Below are 24,040 nucleotides of genomic sequence, written 5' to 3'. Positions count from 1 at the left end.
GCTATGGTGCTCCCAGTACTACACATCACAATATTCACATCTATGAAACATATGCAACATTATGTGGACTAAACTGAGGACACATGTAACTGACAACAATTACACATCCTATGTAGCGTTCATGCATAAATCCTCTGCTGTTCATGTGGCAGGTCATGAGAAACACAAGCAAGCATTGGGAGAGAAGCACTATTATATATTCCAGTGCAGGTAGAAGAAATTGGGGGGAAAAACTGACCTTTTCCTGATTTGGAGACATCCGCTGGGCACTGACTACATCACTAGAAGTCTCATGGATACAGCACATAGCTGTCAGAGTCTCAGATTAGAATCTAAATGACCTTCCTGCAATCAGAGCATCTCTGGATTCAAGAATCCTGTGCAGAGGCTCCCTCACCTCAGACAGGCGGAGATAAGAGAGAGGGAGGGGAGACGGCTTCATCTAAAACCACCCTGGCAATTCCTTGTCCCGTTTAGTGGTGTAACATAAACTGCTGCTGCTTGACATGGGTATTCGCAAAACTAGAAAGGATGATGCTGGTAGGGATCTCTGATAACGCTTCGGTTCACAGCCAGAGGCACAGAATTTTGTGTCCTTCCCCTGTATATCAAAGTTTCCCTAATGTGACAGATGAATAGAACGGCCTCTACACAGACAGATGTTCCAAAAACTTGCTTTGTTCATCTAGGTCCTGGTGACAATTTTACGGTCATTATTTTTAGATGTGTGCCGGGCAATTTTTGCTGGCTTTGGTTTTGGATCTGTATCTCCTTTGTGTTTTGGATCTGGATTTGGTTTTACAAAACTACCCTTGCGTGTTTGGTTTTGGTTGTGGATCTGTATTTTTTTTTAAAAAACAGCTAAAACCACAAAATTTGGGCCTGTATTTGTTCCTACAGTTTTATTAACCTTAATAACAATCATTTTCAGGCATTTCCAGTCAATTTTAACCACTTTACAGCTCACAATATTGTTTTCACTACTTTTCACCAATATAGGCCGTAGGCTGCAGTGAGCTGGCTGGCTAAAGTAAGCAACTGAGCAGTGGCACAACCGCACAGCAGTTTTAAAAAATATAGGACATCTATGAAACATTACCACACAGCAATGACAGACAGGATGGCGGTTTAATAAACTATAAAAATGTCAGTCAGCGATGCCCTAAATTGGGCAAAAGGTAAAGAAAAGAGTTGCAAGATGGAATTGTCCATGGGTCTTTCCACCCACTCTTATGTGGGATATTGAAAAGGACATGCACAGTTTAGCAAACCAAGCACTTTAGCATCAAGGACTGACCGTTCTGAGGCTGAAGTCCTTGGTTTGTTTGGGCCCTCACAAAACAATTTTTTTGGAAGGACTACCTCCAATCATAAAGGAGGAGATTGATGATGAGGGTGTTGGTGGTGGAGATTGCATGTGCTGGTCCAAACTGCTGATAGCTGATACTAGACTGCTTATTATTAATTTACAAATTAGTATAATTTTGTTAAATAAATTGCATGAACTCTCTGCAAATTATGTAACAGGGAGGAGGTGCCAAGATGGTTACCTCTACTAACTTTGGCTTCACAAATGGTACAGATGCCTTCACAACTGTTGTCAGGATTTGGGTTAAAATAATTCCACACCCAAGACGTGGCTTTTCTGGTCTTATACCCAGGAATGACAAAGGCTTTCTTTTTATCATTAGCAAGAATTGCTGCCACTGGTGGCTGACTGTACAAAAAACATCCTCATCATCAACATCCACATTAGCGTCAGACAAGACACAAATATCCCCCCTTATCCTCCTTTTGCACTTCCCCCATCATCCTCAATTTCTATTACTTCACCATCTAATACTAGCACAGCCGTCATGGCATCAGTGATCCACTGTGCAACTGGGTGACAGCTGTCATACTTGCTTCCTCTATCAAAGGATTGTTTAATATTCAATTGTTTTATTAAACTACTACTAGTAGCAGTCTTCTTGATCCCTTTCAGGCCTAGCACTCAAGGATTCTTCTGAGGAATCCTGGATAAGGGAGAAGTAACCTAGATAATTAGTGAGGATATTGATGATGAAGGTGTTGCGGTGGAGATTACAGGTGCTGGGATCTAGCTGAGGGAATGGAGCTAACTGATGCTGGACTATCTGTTGTTAATTCTTTAGCACCAGTTTCTGATTTTCCCAAAAATGTTCCATGAACTTGCTGCAAATGACATAACAGGGAAGAGGTTCCTAGATTTTTAAGGTTCCTACCTCTACTTACTCTGGCTTTACAAAGGCTACAGGTGGCTTGACAATTGTTGTCCGGATTTGGGTAGAAATAATTCCACACATATAAAGTGGATTTTAATTGTCTTATGCCCAGGCATGACAATGGGCTTTTTCTTATCATGGGCAAAAACGGTTTCTTCCACTGGTGCCTGCTTTACACAAACAACATCTTCATCATCAACATCCTTATCATCAACATCATTATTAGTGTCAGCTACACAAATATCCTCCTCATCTTGGTGCACTTCCACAGCAGCATCCTCGATTTCTATGTCAGCAGGTTGACTTGTGCTGCTCATCCCCACATTTGCAAAAGGGGCGCACATAAATGGAAGGAGGCTCCTCTTTGAGTACAGTATAGGAAAGGTCAGGCTCACACATGGCACCCGCGGACATACTTAGACTCTCCTCAGGGATTTGTGACATTTCTGAGCACACAGTTGGTTCCTGTGCCTTAACAATTTAATTTTTTTTTAAAAATAGGGAGAAGGGCTTACATTATCATAAGAGGCAGAACCACCAGTCATAAATAAAGGCCAAGGTCTTAGCCTTTCCTTGCCACTTTGTGTGATGAAAGGCATATTGCCAATTGTATGTCTTTCTGCAGCTAACTTTCCCTTTGATTTTTTTTTCATTACCACTGTAAAAAGATTGGTTCTTAGATTTTTTGACTTAAGCCCTCCTTGCCCTTTGGCATCGGCTGTAGTAGATTATGTTGACGGACTAGTATAGTCACTGATGGCAGCAGCTCCAGTGCTAGTATGTGGTTCCTGGTCTCCTCTCAATTGATTGTTCTCCATATCAATAAACACGAACGTAATGGGGTACAACACACACACACGTCAATTTGTACCAAAATATTTTACTTTAACTTTATTTTAAACTTTCTTCACAAACGACACTGCACAGTCACACCGCTTATGTGAATGCACTGGGGTAGAACCTACAGTGTCACAATACTTTTATGAATATTACACTGCGGTATGAATGGCCAACAGCGTCACAATACCTTTTTTAATTTTTTTTTCAAATTGTATTTTTATGGAAGCATGAATTGTATAAACAAAACACAATATTGATATAAAATCAATAAAATTAAAAAACACAAAAAAAAATATCCACACATAGAAAATATTAGGAACATAATATAAAATGGTAACCACAAATAACTAGCAGCCATAATCACATTCATATAAAAAATGAATATACGTTATTACTGACTGACAGCGTCACAATACTTGTAGGAATATTACACTGCGGTATTACTGACCAACAGAGTCACAATACTTTTATGAATATTACACTGCGCTATGGCCAGCAGCGTCACAGTGCTTATATATGGATACACTGGGGTACAGCACAATAAAAAATGTATTACTTTTTTTTTTTTTTTTTACTTATTACAGTGTATTATTTAATTTTTTTTACTTTTAGTTCCTTGGATGGACAGCACACCCCTTGATGGACAGTACAGCACACCCCTTGATTGAACAACACACCCCCCTGGACGGAGTATAGCACACCCCTCGATGAGCAACACAGCCTCCTGGACAGAGCACAGCACACCCCTGCACACCCCTGGATTGGACAACACAGCCCCCCTGGACGGAGCACAGCCCGACAGCCAGGGACTCAGCAAGGAAATGGCGCCGATCACCGGAGGGAGGGACTTCTATACAATTCGAAACCTGCTAGAATCCAACAGCGGGAGGAAGACTTTTTGCCTCGTTTTGGATTCCGGGTCAGGTGGGAAAACCTGAGCCTGACTCGGATCCTACTCGGATCCCCTATGTTCGGGATAGGCAGGAATACAAATGCTAAACAATTATATGTGTAGGTTGTTTAACACTTTTCACGTAGTTGAGCGATTTTTTGCCACTGCATATGCGCAAAAATTTCTTATAAGTTCTTCAGCGCATGCGTTTCACAGAGCGTACACACAAAGATGCTGTCGCAATCAGGACAGATGGTATCAGAAATGTAACAGAAAAGTGATGGGAGTTTCTAGGCTGGTGACCAGGAGGTGGCTAGTAGTGCGCGCAAAAATGGTCCGTTCAATGGGCGTATTAATTCAAGAAGTTGTATTCTCAGAGGCAGACCCGCAGGCATAGGAGGCCATGGTCAGAATGAGAAACTGCACCTCCCATAGGGCTTGTGCACGCTTCGATGGTGCCACTAATGGTGGCGTCTAAGGATGCACCGATCTGTATTACAGCGTGCACGGATGCTAAAAGTGGGCGTCTATCTCTGTCCAAAAATTAACAAAAGGGAAGGACTTTGTAGTGACATTTGCCCAAACTCGCAGACTGGTGACCGCCAATAGATGTTGCTGTGTGCGCTTTTGCTTGAGATTCAGAATTAGCCCCTGAAGCTCACCTGCCATGGGGCTGGTGCAAGTGTGATGCGCCAATCGGTAATTTAGCGCCTAATGATGCAGTCCTTGCACATTCGGACACACAGATGTACACCAGGGAAGGGCTTTGTAGCGGCATGTGCATAAAGTCACCGCGGCTGCATCTACCTCAGAATCAGAGCCTTGGTAACTATTTTTGCATTCCTCCCTCAATTGCTATAATGGTAGATGCTATATAATTCTCTATGGGCCTGATTCAGAGTTGTATGCTCTGCACACAACAGAGGCGTCTTTGGACGCAGCTTCTGTGGGCAAATATGCTAATGCTGCAAGAGGCGTTAGCGGACAAAATACGCATCCTGTCGGCATCTCTGATCTGAATGCTGCATCCAAAGACGCAGCATTGGATCATCATCGCCATCATCTGTTGCGGCATCGGCCATCTGAGTAATCCTAAAACGACTCAGATTAGCTGCCTCATCTGCACTGCCAAGATGTTGGACTGGCCTCGGCACTTCCAGAGAATGGGAACGACGGCCCCTTTTTAGGAATGTTGCCCAGCCTGGCCCCCTCCCCACCCCCCAAAAGCATAAGGGGCACATGCGTGCGATGATGTCGGACTATTTCTGCATTTCATGAGCATGCGCAGTGCACCCACCATCGGAGCGGAGCGGAAATCAGGCCCTGTAGCATTAGAATGTGCAATGTCTTCTCTCTCTCCTTTATACAGACTGTCACTGTGAAGTGCTGCTGGGAAAGGACCGTGAAGATAGATTAAAAAAAATGGGATTTTGGTACTTACCGGTAAATCTTTTTCTCTGGTTCCACAGGGGACACTGGAGGTGCTTACGCTGGGGTATAGAGGCGTGGATAGCTGGAGCTGGCACTTTAATTAATTTAGAAGTGTGAAGCTCCTCCCCCTCCATTCCCCACCAGCCCTCAGTTTATAAAATGAAGACCGAGAGGAGATGGAGAACAACAAGAGTGAAAGGGAGTAGAACATCACACAACAACAAAAAACCATACAACGCATGGAACAAACTAACAGGCAGGCGAAGAGCGCTGAGGTGGGCGTCCAGTGTCCCCTGTGGAATCAGAGAAAAGGATTTACAGGTAAGTACCAAAATCCCATTTTCTCCTTCATCCACTAGGGGACACTGGAGGTGCTTACGCTGGGGATGTCCCAAAGTTTTCCCTACGGGTGGGAGCGCTCTGAGGAACCTGCAGAACAAGGCGGACAAAACTTGATGCTGAAGCCGCAAACGTATCAAATCTGTAAAACGTCACAAACGTGTGAACAGAAGACCAAGTGATCGCACAGCACAATTACAAGGTGGAGGTACCTCTACCGGCCGCCCGCGACGCACCCACGGAACGTGTGGAAGGAGCCGAAAAAGACCAAGGAGGCAGACTATCATTGTTGATATAAGCCTGACGGATAGTCAGTATAAGCCAACGAGCCAACGTCTGTTTTAGAAGCTGGCCAAGCCCTCCGAACAGCATCATAGAGGACCTGCGGAGGGACGCCGTCCAAGAAACAAATGTGAAAAGCTCGAACAACCACCAGGGTAGAAGGAACACCCGAATCCTCTACGAAAGAAGGCACACCAATAGGTTGGTTTACGTGGAAAACAGAAACCACCTTAGGAAGGAAAGTGGCTACTGTCCTGAGTTCCGCCCCACCCTCATGAAACACAAGGTAAGGAAGCTTATAGGACAGAGGAAAAAGAAAAAACAGATAGGTGCGCTATCTGTTCAGTTGCTGTCTTAATATAAAAACCTGCAGCTGACACCAGAGGGGTTTCTGCCTTAACCCTCAAACTAATGTGGAAAATAGAGAATTTAGGTGTCTGCGCTGGTGTTTATATGAATATGACAACTTAATATTAAACAAAGATGTATTTATTCAAAAGTGAACTGCAGTTCAATATAACATACACACATGTAACAGAAAATTAGTAAAAATTATTACCATGAATAATACAAGCAACCAAATGATTGAAATGGTTGTTATAAAAAGATAATATCAAAATGTTCCCAAGGGCTAATATATATAGCCAGTAAACAAATCAGGTCAATGATGGTATAGTAAATATATAAGAACGCCCAAAATAGGGAATATATTCCTCAAACCAATATATGACACAAATCGCTCATATCCCAATGTGTATAGTCCAATGACTACAACTCCTAACCCCAAGGGCCCACAGGAGAGAATTTGAGCAGCAGTATTGTAGGCTGAATCACACCGTGCAGGCGACTCCTGCCCGCACTTGGGTAGTAAGCGAGAGGATCGTGGAGGGAAGGTGCAACGTACCAGGTGCTGGTGTATGGCTGGATGGCACCACAAGACCGACTCCTACACACACACCGCAGGCGTATTTTGGGCGTTCTTATATATTTACTATACCATCATTGACCTGATTTGTTTTCTGGCTATATATATTAGCCCTTGGGAACATTTTAATATTATCTTTTTATAACAACCATTTCAATCATTTGGTTGCTTGTATTATTCATGGTAATAATTTTTACTAATTGTCTGTTACATGTGTGTATGTTATATTGAACTGCAGTTCACTTTTGAATAAATACATATTTGTTTAATATTGAGTTGTCATATTCATATAAACACCAGCGCAGACACCTAAATTCTTTATAGGACAGAGGGCCTGATTCAGAGCCGGACGCTATTTGCGCTCGCTCGTTCAGAAAAAGGGGCTGGCTATTTAAATTGAGCGCTCGCTCTTTGCGGTCTGTTGACGCCTCTATGTCTGAGCAAGCAAACGAAACATGCGCTCGCTATTTTGTAAAGACGCCCCTTGGCCGCTCGCATCATACGTCATCTCCGCTATTTATTAGATTAATCGAGTACATCGAAAGGCGTATGAACTGCTCACTATTCTTGTGGTAGCATTTTCCTACCGCAATCATGCGAGCAGTTCAGGCTAGAAGACAACCAAGTGACGTTGTCGATGACGCTGCTTTGTTAATTATGCACACCCTTAAAACGCCCGTTTTGACCGTTTGGCACGCCTGCGTTCGGATCTCCACTCCCCGTTTTCAAGCACCTTCCCCTCTTACCACCCACAAACGCCTCATCCGGTCACTCAAATTAGCAGGCATTCACTATTTTGCGAGCACACGATTTCCGACCGCACTGACTGGTTGGTGCATGCGCATTACAACCCATGCGCAGATGTGCGAACATCGCTCGGAGCGAACGAGCGGCCACTTACGAGCGGCTCTGAATCAGGCCCAGAACCCCCAATTCCGAGGCTGTGAGCCGAAGCCCAAAGTGAGGAGGAGTACCGTCTTCCAAGACAAAAACTTAATATCAACCTCCTCCAAGGGTTCAAACATGGAAGACTGAATAGACCAGAGTACCAAGATCAAATCCCAGGGTGCTATTGGAGGCACAAAAGGAGGCTGCACACGCAAGACCCCCTGAAGGAACGTCTGCACGCAGGAATGAGAGCCAATTTTCCTTGAAAGAAAATGGAAAGAGCAGAAACCTGTCCTTTTAGAGTTCCAAGGTGAAGGCCAGAATCTAATCATGTCTGGAGAAGAAACAAAAACAGGGATAAAATCGATAAGTCCTACACGGAAGGCCCCGACCAGAACACCATGAAATATAAGATCACCAGATGCTATGATAATGCGCAGCCGAAACCGGCTTTCTGGCGCGAAGCATGGTGGGAATAGTCTGGGATGCCTCTGTGTCTTAAAATATCGGTCTCAAGAGCCACCCCATCAACACAGCTGTGCTAAGTTGGGGTGTGCGAAAAGACCCTGCAACAGAAGGTCCGGGTGAAGAGGAAGGGGCCACAGCTCGTCTGCCAAGAGGGACCGAAGGTCCGAAAACTAACTACGAGGACGACTCGCGTTTTATTTTTAGTATACGAGGAAGAAGTGTAATCGGAGGAAACCGGTAACGAAGTCGTAAGTCCACGGCACTGTCAGAGCATTGACCGCCTCCGCCTGCGGATCCCGAGTCCTTGACACGTATACCGGGAGCTGATGATTTAATCGAGACGCTATAAGATCCGCCCGAGGATGACCCCAGCACCATACTAGAGCCTGAAACACGTCTAGGTGAAGCTTCCATCCCCCGGGATGGATATCCTGACGACTCAGGTAATCTGCTTCCCAGTTGTCTACTCTTGGCAATGAAGCCCCCCGTACTAGAAGCGTAGCCTTTTTTGAGAGACGGGAAACAGATGCATCAACAGGGTAGGGGGTTTCTCACTTTTCCATCATAGATAACGGAAAAGAATAGCTGGACGGGGATCGACGAGGAATTTTGGAACCTCTTATCCTGATGTTTCCAGGCCACTGAAAACTGCTGTTGAAGTTGTGACTGACAACCTTTTTGGTGGTTCTGTGAATAACTCACACTTCTGGGAAGCAGGAACAATATCCTCAGGTACATTAAGGACCCGCCTGCCGCCAGAATTAGAGGTTCCAGCCCCGTGGAAGCAGATTCTAAGTTTTGACCGACATCATTCAAAACTTCCTGTAGTTCACCTTCCTCGGTATCCTCATGTGTGAGGAGTACCTCTTCCGAATCCTCTGATTGGAGGACGGTTATAAGAGGAGGACGCTTCTGAGTAGGAAGTGAAGGGAATAGTAGCAGTGGTACCCATTTTAAGTCTACAGCACCTGGTATCCCCAGGTGGTCTCCCATCCAAGTACTAACCAGGCCTGACCCTGCTTAGCTTCCAAGATCAGACGAGATCGGGCGTGTTCAGGGTGGTGTGGCCGGAGGCTAACCTGTACCAGGCTGCCTAGAGACTTGGTTAACCCTGCCACCCAGGGGGGATGAAACTTACGAGCCTCCTTAATTCTGTCATAACACCTACCATGTCAGCAGCCCATGGAGGGGTGGGTGAGTTAGTAATGTCCATAACTAAACAAGCATCACCTAACGTGGAGCCCATAAAATGTGGCTTGGTCTGTTTGTTGCTACACTTGGAACAAACATCTTTTGAGAAGCCTTAGACATTTATACATCACCCACACAGACAATGCAGAAATAAGGAGACAGTATACTTGTACAGATGCAGATAGTATACAGAGACAGAAGGCTGATTAAGAGAGAAGACACCCTCCCATAGCAATAAATTCCCTGCTCTTTCCTAAATGCACCCAGTAGCACTCACAGCCCTCTTTGTGAAGGATCCTGTAGTCTAGGGATGCCTGGAGCAAGAGAATCCAGCCTTCTGTTACATATGCTGCACACCTCCTGAACCAGGGAGAGATGCAGTTATTCATTGAAGAAAAACGGCAGGCACGTTGTTTTACACAGCTTTCTGCCGCGTGTAGAGGAGAGAGAGTGCGCGCTGGCTAGGCTCCACCCCCTTCTACATGCCCTAAGGGCTCCCATTATGGTTGCTATTAGAGGCAATATCTTCCCTCCTCCGCGCTACACTGCGGGCATAAGCGGGGAATGCTAGAGCCGGGAGCTGCGCTGCAGCGCTTTCTAATGACAACAGACACAGCTTACTAAGCTGTGTCAGCGCCAGGCAGCGTGTAGGGGGCCGGGGATTGCGCAGCTGTTACTCACTGCGTGTCCCTGAAGTCTCTCTCTCCATGCAGCAAAGCCTTCTCTTCTTTAGCTTCATGCTGTCTGAAGGCTTGCTGAGGCGATAAGGAGCTGTCAGGTGCTTTTAGAATAAACCCTGTGCACTCCTTCCTGATTTTTATTTTCATATTAAAAAACCAGGGCACCCAGTACCCGGACCCCACCTTTGATATAGGTTGCGAAGGGTAATATGCATAAAAAATAAATAAATAAATAAAATTAAATGTATTGCTGGAGCACAGTCTGTAGTGACCAGCTCCTGGGGCACATTTTCTAAACTGAGGGCTGGTGGGGAATAGAGGGGGAGGAGCTTCACACTTCTACATTAATGAAAGTGCCAGCTCCAGCTATCCACGCCTCTATACCCGTAAGCACCTCCAGTGTCCCCTAGTGGATGAAAGAGAAATTATATTGCTGAACAAATGTTGAACATATTTTATTTTTCCTCAATAACCACCTATAAATTAAGCGTGCGAGAATTGAGCACTTATTTTTGTTCCTATTATTTATATATCTTATTGTCAAAAAAGCTATTAGGTACATACAGTAGGTAAGTCAGTGAAACACATGTATTAAAAGAAATAAAAAAGATGGTCATCACTGTGAGCAGTTTATAGCTGGCATGCAATACGCCAGGGAAGTGGTTTGTAAATGTTGAAGCTGCAACTGAATCTAATCACCAGAATCCATTCTCATTTCTTCTTCAGTTGTAGACTGTAGAGAGTCTTCTTACAGGGCTGGGTACACATCAAAGGACACATAAATGTATATTTCAGATCTTATACTGCTGATGAGAGACATCAAAACACTTCTAGGTGTAAGCAAGTTCTGAATGCCTGACATATGTAAATTAGTACTCTATGGTTGGCATACTATTACATACTCTGTATTGTATTTAATTGCCCTGGTACAGTGATGAGCGCCTGCTCTGTCTGCAAGCAAGCCAATTAAAGAACATTAATGCTTAATACAAAAAGTTTTTTTTTTTTTTCAAATCACTATAAACTTGTGCTGTGCTGTATGTATAGCTCATCTATCATATACAGTATCCACCACACTGGAAGGGGCTCCTCTACTGTCACAGCCCATGCTGGTCGAGGCCCCTTAACAGCCACTGTCCACGCTGGCCAGGCAGCTCTCAAGCCATTGGCAAGACCCCTCTACACTGTAACACATATATGTGCCCTCATGCCACTGCCAACCTTACATAGAGCAGCTGTAATATAGCAATCTACACGTACACACAGCTAGTCCCTTATAGTTATTGAAAAAGTCTGTCTTCTACGATCATTGCCCTTACACTCAACATAAACATCTTTTAGCTGGACAATATATTTAGCCCTACAGTACATACAGGATTTATAAAGCGATTTGGGAACCATAGTCTTTTATTTGTAGTAGTAATTTACTGTTTACGAAGCTAAAGGATGGTTTACTCTCTGCACCCTCCATTTTCTATTATGATTCCCTATTTAGATCTTAAGCATTTTAAATAAATAAATCATAAAACGTTATTCATTTTCTATGTAGCCCTTTGTCTAGACCAGTAAGAGGAGAGTTTCAGGGTATTAAGCTGTCACAACAACTCTGCATGCTGCAAGAATTAGTGCTTCCGTTAGTAAGGTCAGACTTATTGCTGTGCTGCCTGATAGATCAATACCCCAAGTCTAGGAAGATCCACAAAACAGGAGAGGGATAGGGACCCATCAGCAGAAGCACAGCTCCAGACAGTAACGTCCAGACTGTGGTCATCTTAATGTAAGAGACAGCGGTACATAAATTCAACTGCCAGCTAAGTGTCAGTGTGTAAACCTTCATATCACAGGCAAGCAACATGATTGCATTATATTTGATATAAAAACCATGGGTCCAATTGTTGGTTAATGATTGTGTATGTCATTTATAAAACATCTATAGTTCTATGAGCTCAAATGAATCTCTGTTACCAGAGAAATAGTTAACGCAGTTTGAGCATCTGTTTATGTTAAGTTCAGGGCAGTATATATCCATAGCTATATTACATGCAGAACACACATGGGTCTATGTACTAAGCCTTGGAGAGAGATAAAGTGGATGGAGATAAATTACCAACCAATCAGCTCCTAACTATCACTTTATAGGCTGTGTTTGAAAATTACAGTTAGGAGCTGATTGGTTGTTACTTTATCTCCATCCACTTTCTCTCTCTCCATGGCTTAGTACACCTACCCCCTCCCCCTCCATTACCTTCATCCCATTTGAACTTAATTTATATGCTTAGTTCATTTTATGCTCTGGCATAGCGGAGTGCCATACATGAGATAGGAGAAAGGCCGGAACAGACAGGCTCCATCTCCTGTGATAGGGGAAATGGTGTGAGGCACCATCTGCCCATTAACATTCAAAAACTCAATTGCCATGTTCATAAGGCGGCTCCAGAGCTGTTCAATATTCAAATCGGGGAGCCACACCAACTGCCACCCCAAATGCTGCCAAACATCACTGGCAGTTGGTGGGGCCCTCCTATTTGAACATTGGACTGCACGAGAGAGAGACAGAGACAGAGATGAGAGAGAGACAGAGATGAGAGAGAGACAGAGACAGAGATGAGAGAGAGACAGAGATGAGACAGAGACAGAGATGAGACAGAGATATATATATATATATATATATATATATATATATAACTTCAACCCTATTTGCTCCTTACGTCTCTATTAAGGATATACTTATGCCTATCCCAAGCGTGTTTAAATTGTTCCACCATTTTAGCTTCAACCACACCTGATGGGAGGCTATTCCACTTATCCACTACCCTTTCTGTGAAGTAATTTCTCCTCATATGTTTATATATAGCATTATACTTTAGCTGACAACATTGGACCAGGACCAGTGTCATTGGTACGTTAGTGTGGATGACGTTGAATGTTCCTCACGAGAGTTGCAGAGTCAAATACATCCTGGAATTGCAGTCACCAGAAGAAATGTTCCATATATTGTTTTTCATGTGCAGTTTGTTTTCTTTTCTTGAAGGAGAACTGGTCATGTTTTCCTTTCCCAGAGGTTTATTTTAAGAATCAGTCACAATAACGTGTTACAGCATTCTAGTTTGTAGTCCATAGTGTTACAGAAAGCATCCCACCTCATACACCCACAGAGACAAATAGGTAATTTATCAAGATTCGGGTTTGCCAAGCAAAGACCTCAAATGTGTACACACATCAAACATTGTGGGTGCTTGTATCTGTGCAACTCAAATATGTTACTGACATGTATCCGTATACACTCACTTCTGAAGGCTTTATACTTCGTGGCTGATGCAGAGCTAAATGCAAGTCAGCCATAATTGCACCAGCCCTATGCCCGGTGCTAAAGATACAAAAGATAAAAAAGTCTGAAAACTGTTATATTTATGCTTCCACATAACTCTGCATAGCCTGCAATTCCATCAACGCGTCGTCTGAACATTGCCGACAAGAGACTACCTTATTATAGGCCACTTACGCCATCTTCATCGCAAAAGAAGATGGGCGGGAGCAGCAGAGTGATGATGTCACTCATGGAGGGGAGAAGAAAAAGAAGGATGTGTGCTACAAGAAAATGGTCGCTGTAACTGATGGTTACTTTGCTGGAGTCTCGGTCAGGGGTATCTCACAAACACAGGGATTTAAGTCATACGTACTACTAAACCAGAAAAATAGCAAAGGCTATTAAGGATCCAGCACTGTCAGCTGTTGCATGGCTTGCATTAAATGTACATTTATGATGCTAGACTCTGTGAGGAAATGTGACAGTGGTTATATGTAGACTGTAGTGTACTTACCATTGTGAGAATCCATGCTTCCAGCACGACTTCCAGCACATGCTTCAACTCCTACACACCAGTACATCTTCAGGAACCAACCTGCTGGCAGTATAACAAGGACCAACACCAAATGGCCATCTGTCAGAAGATAAGAGATTCTCTGGTTACATGGATACAAGTGCCATAGCTTGAAAGATTCCTTACCTCATGATCACAGACTTATCTAAAGTTTTTACAGCTTACATATTGTGGAATCTAAGTGATATTTACCGAATAGGAGGAAACTATTAACACAGAGCAAACAGTGTGAACAGATGGAAGGTATAGAGAGGGCAGTAAAAGAATGGCCACTACTAATTTATTCAACAGAAATGCTAACCACACTGTACTAACAATATCAGTGGTGTCAGTAATGATATTAATGGAAGAATGTATGTTATAATACATGTTGTATGTAGATATAAATCGACAATGTGGATCTATTGCAAAAAGAAGATGAAGTGCCAGCACATGGACTTCCTTATACAAAACCATAAGAGTACATATTTGCGGACCTACAATGCTGCTGTATGTGGACACGTGTGCCTACCCATATGCCTTTGCTGCATTTTAGGGGCACTCGCACTTAATCTTTTTTGCAGATTGGTGGATACTATATAAATGCTCACAGTGAAATCAATTAAAAAGTAACATTAGAGTGCATAAAACTACCACTAGTAGATCTCTGTTTAGTCTCATTTATATAGAAAGGGGTAGATGGGGATGTATTAGCCTTCTAGAGAGTGGACAAGTGGAGATGTTGTCCATAGCTTGGTACATATTGAGTCTTCACAATAGCATACCTCCCAACACCGGAGTGATTAAGACTACAGCACACTGGGGATATGGGCACAACCCCGATGGGTGTTTTTTCTGAAAGATGCCACCTCCCAACCCCCCTGCAAATCGGGAAGAACATCCTGATCGCAGAACGGAAGGACAGTCCTCCAAACTCTGGACTGTCCTGACAACAGCGGAACAGTTTGGAGGGATGCTATACTTGTTAGCTTTGTGTACTTTATGCTTTTATTACACTGGTGGAAGTGTGTCTACAAATGTGTTTTCCCACAGAAGTGGAAGTGAAAGATGTTAAATGCTCTCAACGATAAATATAGGGATATGATATATGATAAATATAGGGATATATATTTATAGTCCAGTTATCATTACTCTCTTGTAGAGTACAGAAATATGAAGGTGTCCTTTCCAGTGGCGGCTCCAGAGGTGGGGCTGCAGCGCAGACCAAAATTCAAATAGGGGAGCCACACCAACTGCCAGTGAGTCCCGGCCATCTATGTATGGCAGCATTTTAAATGGCAGTTGTTGTGGTTCCCCTATTTGAATTTTGGACTGCGCTGCAGCCCCACCTCTGTAGCCACCACTGGTCCTTTCCATTCCTTTAACTAATTTAAATAATTCTATCATTCAAAACAAAAATATCCTATTCATTCCAGTGGAAAAATAGGCACACATCTGTGCACTTAGAAGGGAAAAGGTCTAGTTCTACCCAACTGCCTCCATCAGCTGGAGATACCGTCATCTTGGGCAGCAAATTTATGTTTTTCCCCAAAAAGTTAATGGTTTTCAAAGTTCTTTACTTTGTTAAAGCAATCTTAAGGTGTGTATCCACTACACGAGAGTGGAACGACTGCACGATTACAATACTGCACGATTACAATCGTTTTCCATCCTGTGCAGTGGATAATGTGCCTACACTGAACGATATGTTGTTCAGTGCAGGCACCCTCCCTCATCCCCAAACATGTCCAACCTATAGTTATCAGCAGATTGGCCTGCATGTTCAGACGATGATAGATGTCAAAAAACGACCAGCGGACGTTTTCAACAGTTTAATGCACGATTTGTGAATGATTACTGACCGATTAAACGATAACGATGTTGAAATCATTCATTTTAATCACCTAGTGGATACACACTTTTACACTGGGTCCACTTTAATAACTACAAGTGTACTGTACAGTATGTAAAGCCACATGGTGCATACACACGGTCAGATCAGACAATGATCAGATATCGTTGTCTGATTGACCAGCATGTGCTGGATGATAGTTATCCAGCACATGCTCCATTCCCCCAACTACTATAACGTCCCTATAGTAACCAGGCTAACCTGGTCGATATCGAGCAGGGTGGCCTGCATGCATCGGCGATGGTCGATATCGATATCGACCATCAATGCCCGCGCATCGTTTAAACATTTGGTCGTTTGAAAGGGAAAAAAAAAGGTTGATTTAACGATCAAATGATAAACTATATCGTTTACATAGACCAAGAAATCACTCCATGCCCCACTTGCCCAGCCTTCACCAGCCCCGCCCCCATGACAGGCTGCGGTGTCCACTTGTCAGACAGGACACGTTCCTAGCAGGAGATAGTGGCCACAGTGCTGGGAACCCAGCTTCTGCCGCACTACTCACAAGTGACCCGGATTAGCTACTACAAGACAGAGAGGTCAGTTAGCAAGGACAACTTTGCAGTGGTGAAGCTGGCAACACACGTCGTGACACAGGCCAAGGTAAGTGTTAACACCAGGTGCAAGGGCTCTGTTCTCTCTCTGTGTGACCCAGGCAGGGGGCACAGGCAGGAAGTGGGCGCTGGGAGAGGGTGGACAGGCCGGGAAGCTTGGTCTTGAGGAGTGTACACAGCCTTAATAGGCCAATTCATCAGGTGAACAACCAGGGAGATCCCTGCAGGAGGAGTATGGTACTGCGAGCTTTGTGCCAGGGGATGCTCCTGCTTGGGGCTGAGCTTCTTTCTCCTGTGTGCACACCAGATGACAGCCTGGTGTAAGGTGATGCCCCTGCATGGTGGTGTACTCTGTACAAATGCCCCCCTTTGCAGCACGCGGCACCATGCATAATGTTTGTTTTTTTTGTTTTTTTTAAGATTTGGGGAGGGGACATGGCCATGCTTCCTGGATTTACCTCCTGCCATCCTGTCGTGTATTTTGCCAGAACAAAGGTGGTAACCCTAGTCAGATATCATCTTTGAAGCAGTGAACAGCACTGTATACATTACTTATGTAGCACCCCAGGTCTAGTTATATCCAACACTCGGTTGTGGGTATCTACAAGGCTCAGGTATGAGGTGTGAAAGGCACAACTGGTACAACCTTCCTCTAGATCTTCTGCTGACCTAGCACACTATGGCAGAGAGGCAACCTAAGTAGGAGACATTTTTCCCCAATTGCGGACATAACGGAAGACATTGTTTCTTCGATAACAAAGATTTTCTTTATACGCTGAAAAGTTTAGTTGTCTGTGGTCGGTTTAAATTGTCCCGGTAACAAAGCATTTAGTGAACAGCAATACAAACAGAACCAGTGGTTGTTTTGATACAGTTCTGTTAAAAAGTATACTTTGTAACAAGGTGGGCTTGATACAATGTATGCAATTTACCTATAATCATTATAGGAAAATAACTCAGTAATAATAATATACCCTTGTATGAAGATGGGTCTGGAAGAAACAAGTCCCGATGGATTGTTGAAGAGCCTGCAATTTACTTATGACTTCAGCTGGCAAGTTAGCAAACTTAACATAGGTTTAAGCATTTAAATGCAGTTAGAAATTATCTATGCAGCGATGGTGTTTATACAATAGGAAGTCCCTATCAAGCATGCAATTACAAGTACAGTTGCAGAATAAGCTGGCCTTATCTTAGATTAGTAGATAAATGTCTAGGCTGCACTGCCTTTAAAACTGAAGAAAGTCACTATGAGTGCATGCAGTATAAGCAGGCCTTGACATGAAGTATTGGATACATGATTATGCTGTACTGCTTGAAACACTAAAAGGAAGTCGAGCAGACAATAAAAACCCAGGTACAAATGCAGAATAAGCAAGCCTTGGCATGACGTAGTAGATAAATGTCTATGCTGCACTGCCTTTAACACTGAAGACGGTCCATTTGGGTGCATGTAATAACATTAACATAAAAAGGAATGGATAGGAGGTATCTTGGGTGGCGCACTGATATCCGTTAAAATATAACTTTTATTGTAGTTCTATAAAATGTAAATGTTTACGGCGAAATACTTAAAACCTACACAAACAGACATACATTTGTGAATACAAATAAAGAATGTGATAATTAAAAAAAAATGTCCCACTGTGTATTTATTTCAAATCTTAATAATCAGATTTACCTCTAGTGTATATTCAGGTATATTTTAGCAATATATTCAGGTTAGAATTGAATGAGTTTTGAGGTGTATTCTGTCCACTGGTTAGAACCGCTTCATATCGTTATTTATAGCCTAGTGACCCCGGAAACGGATTGATGGACAGACTGTATATAAATAAGTTAACTTGAAGTGCCTTATTGGGGGGTAATTATACTTGGTTGAATTTCCTCTCAATTAGTCCAAAAAGCATATGGACAAATTTACTATTTATAACGAGGTCCAAGTTTAACCCTTTCAATGCACTTTACAGTCTCTAAATTTTGCAAGCAAGAGGTTATATAAACATAACATTACCAGCATAGTTCCATGAAATACATTTTCAATTAGCATATGAAACAAACATTTTATTCTTAATCTGAACCAAGGTCAGCCCTGAAAAATCAAACGCAGCATAACACTCCCCGCTCCAATCACTTTCCTATGGTACAATCTAAGAGCACGGGTCAAAGCTGCTAGCAATCCCCCCACTAAATCAAGTAATGGAGCTAGAGTGAAACAATTGGCGCTGGTAACTACAAATGTGTCCACATACATCTAGCCTCCTTGTGCCCTTCTACAGACTTTTTCCACTTAAAATGCATCTTATGTTAAAGCAATGCAAATAGGACACACAAACAGCTTATGCTGATTAAAATGACATACCTATATTCTGTTTGCAACTGCAGCTGTATCTGCATGTGAAATGCTACGTTACAGTGTCAGTGGCTGTGACATTGTAACGTAGCATTTCACATGCAGATGCAGCTGCAGTCGCACACAGAATATAGGCATGCCGCATGTCATTTTAATCAGCATAAGCTGTTTGAATGAGGTTGGGTATGATATCCTGGCTGTCGGGATGCCGCTGTTCAGAATACCGACAGCGGCATCCCGACACCCATAGAGTGGTGAGTACTTTTCTATCCCCTACCCTAACCCACCCGCCTCGGTGCCTAAACCTAACCCCCCCTTCCTATTGCCTAAACCTAACCTCTCACTCCCCGCACCCTAAACCTAACACCCCCTCACCGATGCCTAAATCTAAACTCCTCCCATAGTGCCTAAACCTAACCTCCCCCTGCCTGCACCCTAATCCTAACAGTCCCTCCCCAGTGCCTAACCCTAACCCTCCCCCTTGTGCCTAACCCTAACCCCACTAGCCAATGCACCACCCCCCTGCACCCCGATACTTACCTTTGGGAAGAGATGGTCGTGATACTAGTGCCAGAATCCCGACCGGTCGGGTTTTCAGCGCCGGTATTAAGACCAACGGCATCTCGCAAGCCAGGATGCCGACTACATCCCGTTTGTGTGTCCTATTCGCATCGTTTTGCGCATAAGACACATTTTAAGGGAAAAATACACAAAAAGAGGCTCGGCGCTACCAAGACGCACAGTGCTCACATGTTGTGTAACGCGAATTGCAGCGCACAGAGGATAGATGTATGTGGACATATCTGTACCTTTACATTAGGCCCTAATTACTGGACCACAACCGTATATAAATTAGGGATGTGCAGGCTCGGTTCTACTCGGTTCCGTTCGTTTTTTTTCCCCGAATCTTATTGGGTTTCAGCTGTCACGAGTTTTGGATAGCCAATAAGATTCGGTAAAAAAAACCGAACGGAACCGAGTAGAACCGAGCCTGCACATCCCTAATATAAATATACCCAGGATTCCTTGTTTTCACTCCTTCCCCCCCATTCCTTTTTGCTGAACATTGCACTTGCCCCTCCGCAGATCTATACCCCTACTCAGGCAGCCTAAAAAGATATGTACACCCCGGGGTTCACTCCACTTCTTTTGTCAACCTTACAACTCCTGCGCTGTTCGGTATGCTACGCTCCGCAACGGGCTGCGCTAAGACACCAGAGTCCGGTCGCTGTAACAGGAGGTTCTCTCCGTCTTCCGAATGTCCTCCATGCAGGGCTGCCCCTCTCAGTACCGACATCATCCCACCGGGGTCTGCGTTGGTTCTTCACTGGCTGGCCTGTCCATCTCTCTGCCGGTGTGGCTCCTGTGTCTTTTCCAGGGGTCCGATCAGCGGCGACGGGTCCTTCTTCCTGGTCAGGCAGCGGGTACTCCAGTCCCAGTGGCAGTATCCTCAGTGGCAGCGGGTCCACAGGGACAAAATGTCGACATGTAAGACAGTCGGCAGGTACAAAAGATTGACACAAAAATGGCTGGCACATGTTTTTTAGGTTTAGGGTTAGGCACTTACCCCGACGGTTAGGGTTAGGCTGCAGGAGGGAGGGTTAGGGACTTACCAGGGGGTTAGGCAGTAGAAGGGACGGTTAGGGTCAGACACCTACCCCGACGGTTGGGGTTAGGCACCAAGGGGAGGGTTAGGGTGAAGATTAGGGTTATTAAACAAAAAAAGTGTCGACCATTGTTTTGTGTTGACCATTTTCGTGTTGACCTTTTGACCCTGTCAACCATTTGTACCTGTCGACCTTCTTACATGTCGACCTATCGACTGTCTAACATCTGGGGTTCTCATCAGGTCTTTTCCCTCTGGCCGTCTTCTATACAGCGGCGGGTCCCGCACCAATACGTCAGCATTCCCTAGCAGTAGCCACAAGCCCTCCGCTGAGCCTTTTCTTAGACTCCACAGACTTCAAGGGGGAGGAGGTCACTGAAAGTTCAATGCAGCCCTACTAATAGATTAATTGGGGCCGTTATCGGGCCCTATGTTTAAAAGCAAGAAAAGAAAACTGCTGGCTAATGGGGTCACCCTAATTTAGGGGTACAACACTTATATTAATCCACCCCCACTATAAAACTCCTGCTCTCTGTTAAAGAGATATTACACTGTAGCAATCAATATTTAATAACTAGATCTAAATATTAATGCTAAATGGGAACAAGTTCAATAGAGTCTAATAGGATTTCTAGAATAAAAGGAAATAAAAGGAAATAGGGTGAACTAATTCCCAATGGTCACGATTTTTGCAGAGTTTTGGTACAGAGTGGGGAAATCTAGGTACAGTATCTAGGCAAATTAGGATGGGGTGGGGTTTGGACAGGTCAGGTGAGGGGGTTATTTTGTCCCAATTGGGCATTTTCAAATGTTGGATGGAAAGGGATGGCCATTTCATGCACAGGACTGTAAATATTATTAATTATATAGGTGCCCTTATATTAAGACTAGATCGAAAAAAACGGAAATCTCCATAGAGAATTCCGTAGGGGGGGGGCATGGTGTTTGAGGGGGCTACACCTCAAATGCTATTGGAGGTACCAAGCTGAAATTTGGCATGGACAGGTAGAACTGTCTCTTGGCGCTGCATGCCAAATTTCAGGGCATAAAAATAGGATTTGGGAGTAATCTAAAGTTCCAACTGTCAAGTTTTTTCTGACACTCAGTTAGGACCACTTTTCTGCTGTTTTCTATGGGGTTTGTTTTATTATTAGGTAGCTATTGTTCCAGAGTAGGGCCTTTTGGGGTTCAGGTAATTGAGAAAGTTACAGTTTTTAAACTACTACCTCACAATTGCGCCACTACAGAGCTAGGACGATTCAATTTGTTGTGCAGCCTCAGTAGGTGCCTTCACTTGGGTGCACCAAGATGGCTGCGGGCAGTAGCGGGAGCCGGGACCGGGGGGAAAGGAAGCCGGCGTTTGATTTGGCAGGGTCCCGGGGGGAGGTAGCGGGTATAGCGGCGGCTGAGACCTGGAAGAGGTAGTAGGCGCCAGTGGCGGTGCGGCCGTTAGAGGCCTAGGTGGGGCGAGCAGCAGGCAGTAGAACCCGGGGAAGGTAGCCGGCGTCAGTGGCAGATGCAAGGCTCGTGAAGCCTGCATCTGTGTGTAAAATAAAATAAAAAAACCTGCGTGCCCCCCCCCTCCCCAGCTCCCCAGAGATCCCTCACCTGGGCTGACTAGTGGTCAGGGGTGATGCTCCGGCTGGGGGGCCCGGTGAAAGGGTTCCCTTGGCTGTGGCATTACACCCCACCCCCCGCTAGAAAGGGTCCAGTGTTGGTTCTGGTATATACAGGGAGACCCTATGCATTTTTTCCCCCTGTATTTCCAGAACAAGTACCAGCTCAGAGCCCAGTGCTGGTTGCGCTGAATATGGGGGACCCCTACGTGGTTTGTCCCCGGTATTTTGGCAATCGGGACTGGTTCTGAAAAGCCCGGTGCTGGTTGTGCCTCATACAGGGGACCACTACACCTTTTGTCCCCTGTATATAGCACAACCAGTACTGGGTCTCCAGAGCCCGGGGCTGGTTGTTCCCTGGGGGGGAGGCACACAGTTTTTTTGTTTGTTTGTTTTATAAATATACTAGTATTCATTTTTTTTTTTTACAGAGATGCATGGACGGATCTTACTGCATCTGTGTCTTATTGATTTTTTTTTCAGATGCAAGTCACACGGATCGCACTGATCCGTGCGTGCATCTCTGAATCATTTATTTTACAGAGATGCCAGCATCATGGATCTCACTGATCAGTGTATGCAGTCAGCTATCTGTAGATCTTGCACGATAGTTCCCAAGTCAAAATGTGCTGTTTAAGCACCATATCGTGTCCTGGAGTGCCGGGGAGTGTTCAAGGGAAATCTTTCACGATATCGCATCGTGAGCACATCGTTCCGTGTGTAGGGGTCTTAAGAAGCAGTTCAGGGCTGGGACTATCACCACATCCGCACCAAGTTGTTTTCCCCAATCCCTACTGTTGTGTGTTCTCCCATTTGTGCTAGTCTGTATTCTCTCATCCACACTAATCTGTCTTTACCCATCTGCGCTGCTCTGTCTTCCTGAGTCCATGCCACTCTGTAGCACTCCATACACGTCACTCTGTCCCCCCAAACTGTGCCACTCTGTCTCCCTCCCATCCGCGCTGCTGTCTTCCCGCATCCGCAAATCTGTTTTCCACCCATCTGAATCACTTTGGTTTCCCCCCCCATCTCTACTGCTTAATCTTCCCCCCTCTCCATGGCTTTCTTCTTCACACCTCAGTTCCATAGACTGCATGTGTGTATTCCAATGAGCACACAATTGTGTGAATTAGCAGCTCCACCATTTTGTGAGTGACAGCAATCTCACTCTATGAGAGTGCTGAATCTGTAGTTAACCACAGGGTGTGATGGCATACCATATCTGTATTGCGCAAGGAATACATCCATTAAGGCGTCAGCAATAATGATCGGAATTTCATTACTTTTTTTAAGTTTGAGTGTCAGAAATTCAGTAGGTTTTGTGAAATTTCAGATCATGTCTAAGAAGCCTCAATGGGACATGTGAAACCGTTTTTTTGTCTATGGAATATAATATATATATATATTATTTATTTATTTTTTTTAATTATATAGTCTGTCAGTTATTCTGCAGATTAACTGCCACATTTCACATTTATAGCAACATGAATATTCTACTTGCAATTTGGTTATTTTTACCCGTAAAGGGAATAGTTCCTCTGGCCTCACCTCGATAGTTATCACAATTGATTGGAAGGCTTGAGAGCAGTGGAGCATAAATAGCCCCAAGAGGGGTTGGATACGGGATTCCGGCGCTCAGGATCCGGGCAGTCAAAATGCCGACAGGATTAGGACACAGACACCAGTCGGTAGGTATACTAGCCCTCCCCCTCTCCCTAAGTGAGAACTGGATGTGAGCGTCATGCAAGTGACTCATAGACAAGCCTGATATGACCTCTTCATCCAAATATCCCCTTCACCCCCCCTGCACCAGCTGCCAGCAACCCCCCAACCACCACATTATGGTAAATACAAAGATGAGGCAGGAGGATCTGACCCTTTTCACCCTAATCAGCATACAGAGATATGTGATAGCACATTAGGAATGTACTTCATAAATAATTTATTAACATCTCTC

General features: G+C 44.3%; 1 protein-coding gene and 1 pseudogene across 1 annotated transcript in view; both read right to left on the bottom strand.

The window, feature by feature from the left end:
* The window catches only part of LRRK1 (leucine rich repeat kinase 1), a 141,196-nt gene that overhangs the window by 103,611 nt on the left and 13,545 nt on the right, over positions 1–24,040 (bottom strand). Inside the window, exon 2 of the mRNA XM_088452716.1 lies at positions 14,001–14,120. Within this exon, the coding sequence (XP_088308842.1) occupies positions 14,001–14,067 (67 nt within the window). The 5' untranslated portion in view covers positions 14,068–14,120. The remainder of the gene's footprint in view (positions 1–14,000; positions 14,121–24,040) is intronic.
* On the bottom strand, positions 9,265–9,383 carry LOC148481929 (5S ribosomal RNA; annotated as a pseudogene).

The sequence above is a fragment of the Taudactylus pleione genome, unplaced genomic scaffold (genome assembly GCF_031769625.1).
Source record: "Taudactylus pleione unplaced genomic scaffold, aTauple2 ptg000556l, whole genome shotgun sequence".
NCBI lineage: Eukaryota > Metazoa > Chordata > Amphibia > Anura > Myobatrachidae > Taudactylus > Taudactylus pleione.
The sequence above is the reverse complement of the archived record's forward strand: the minus strand, read 5'-3'. Positions and strand labels throughout refer to the sequence as shown.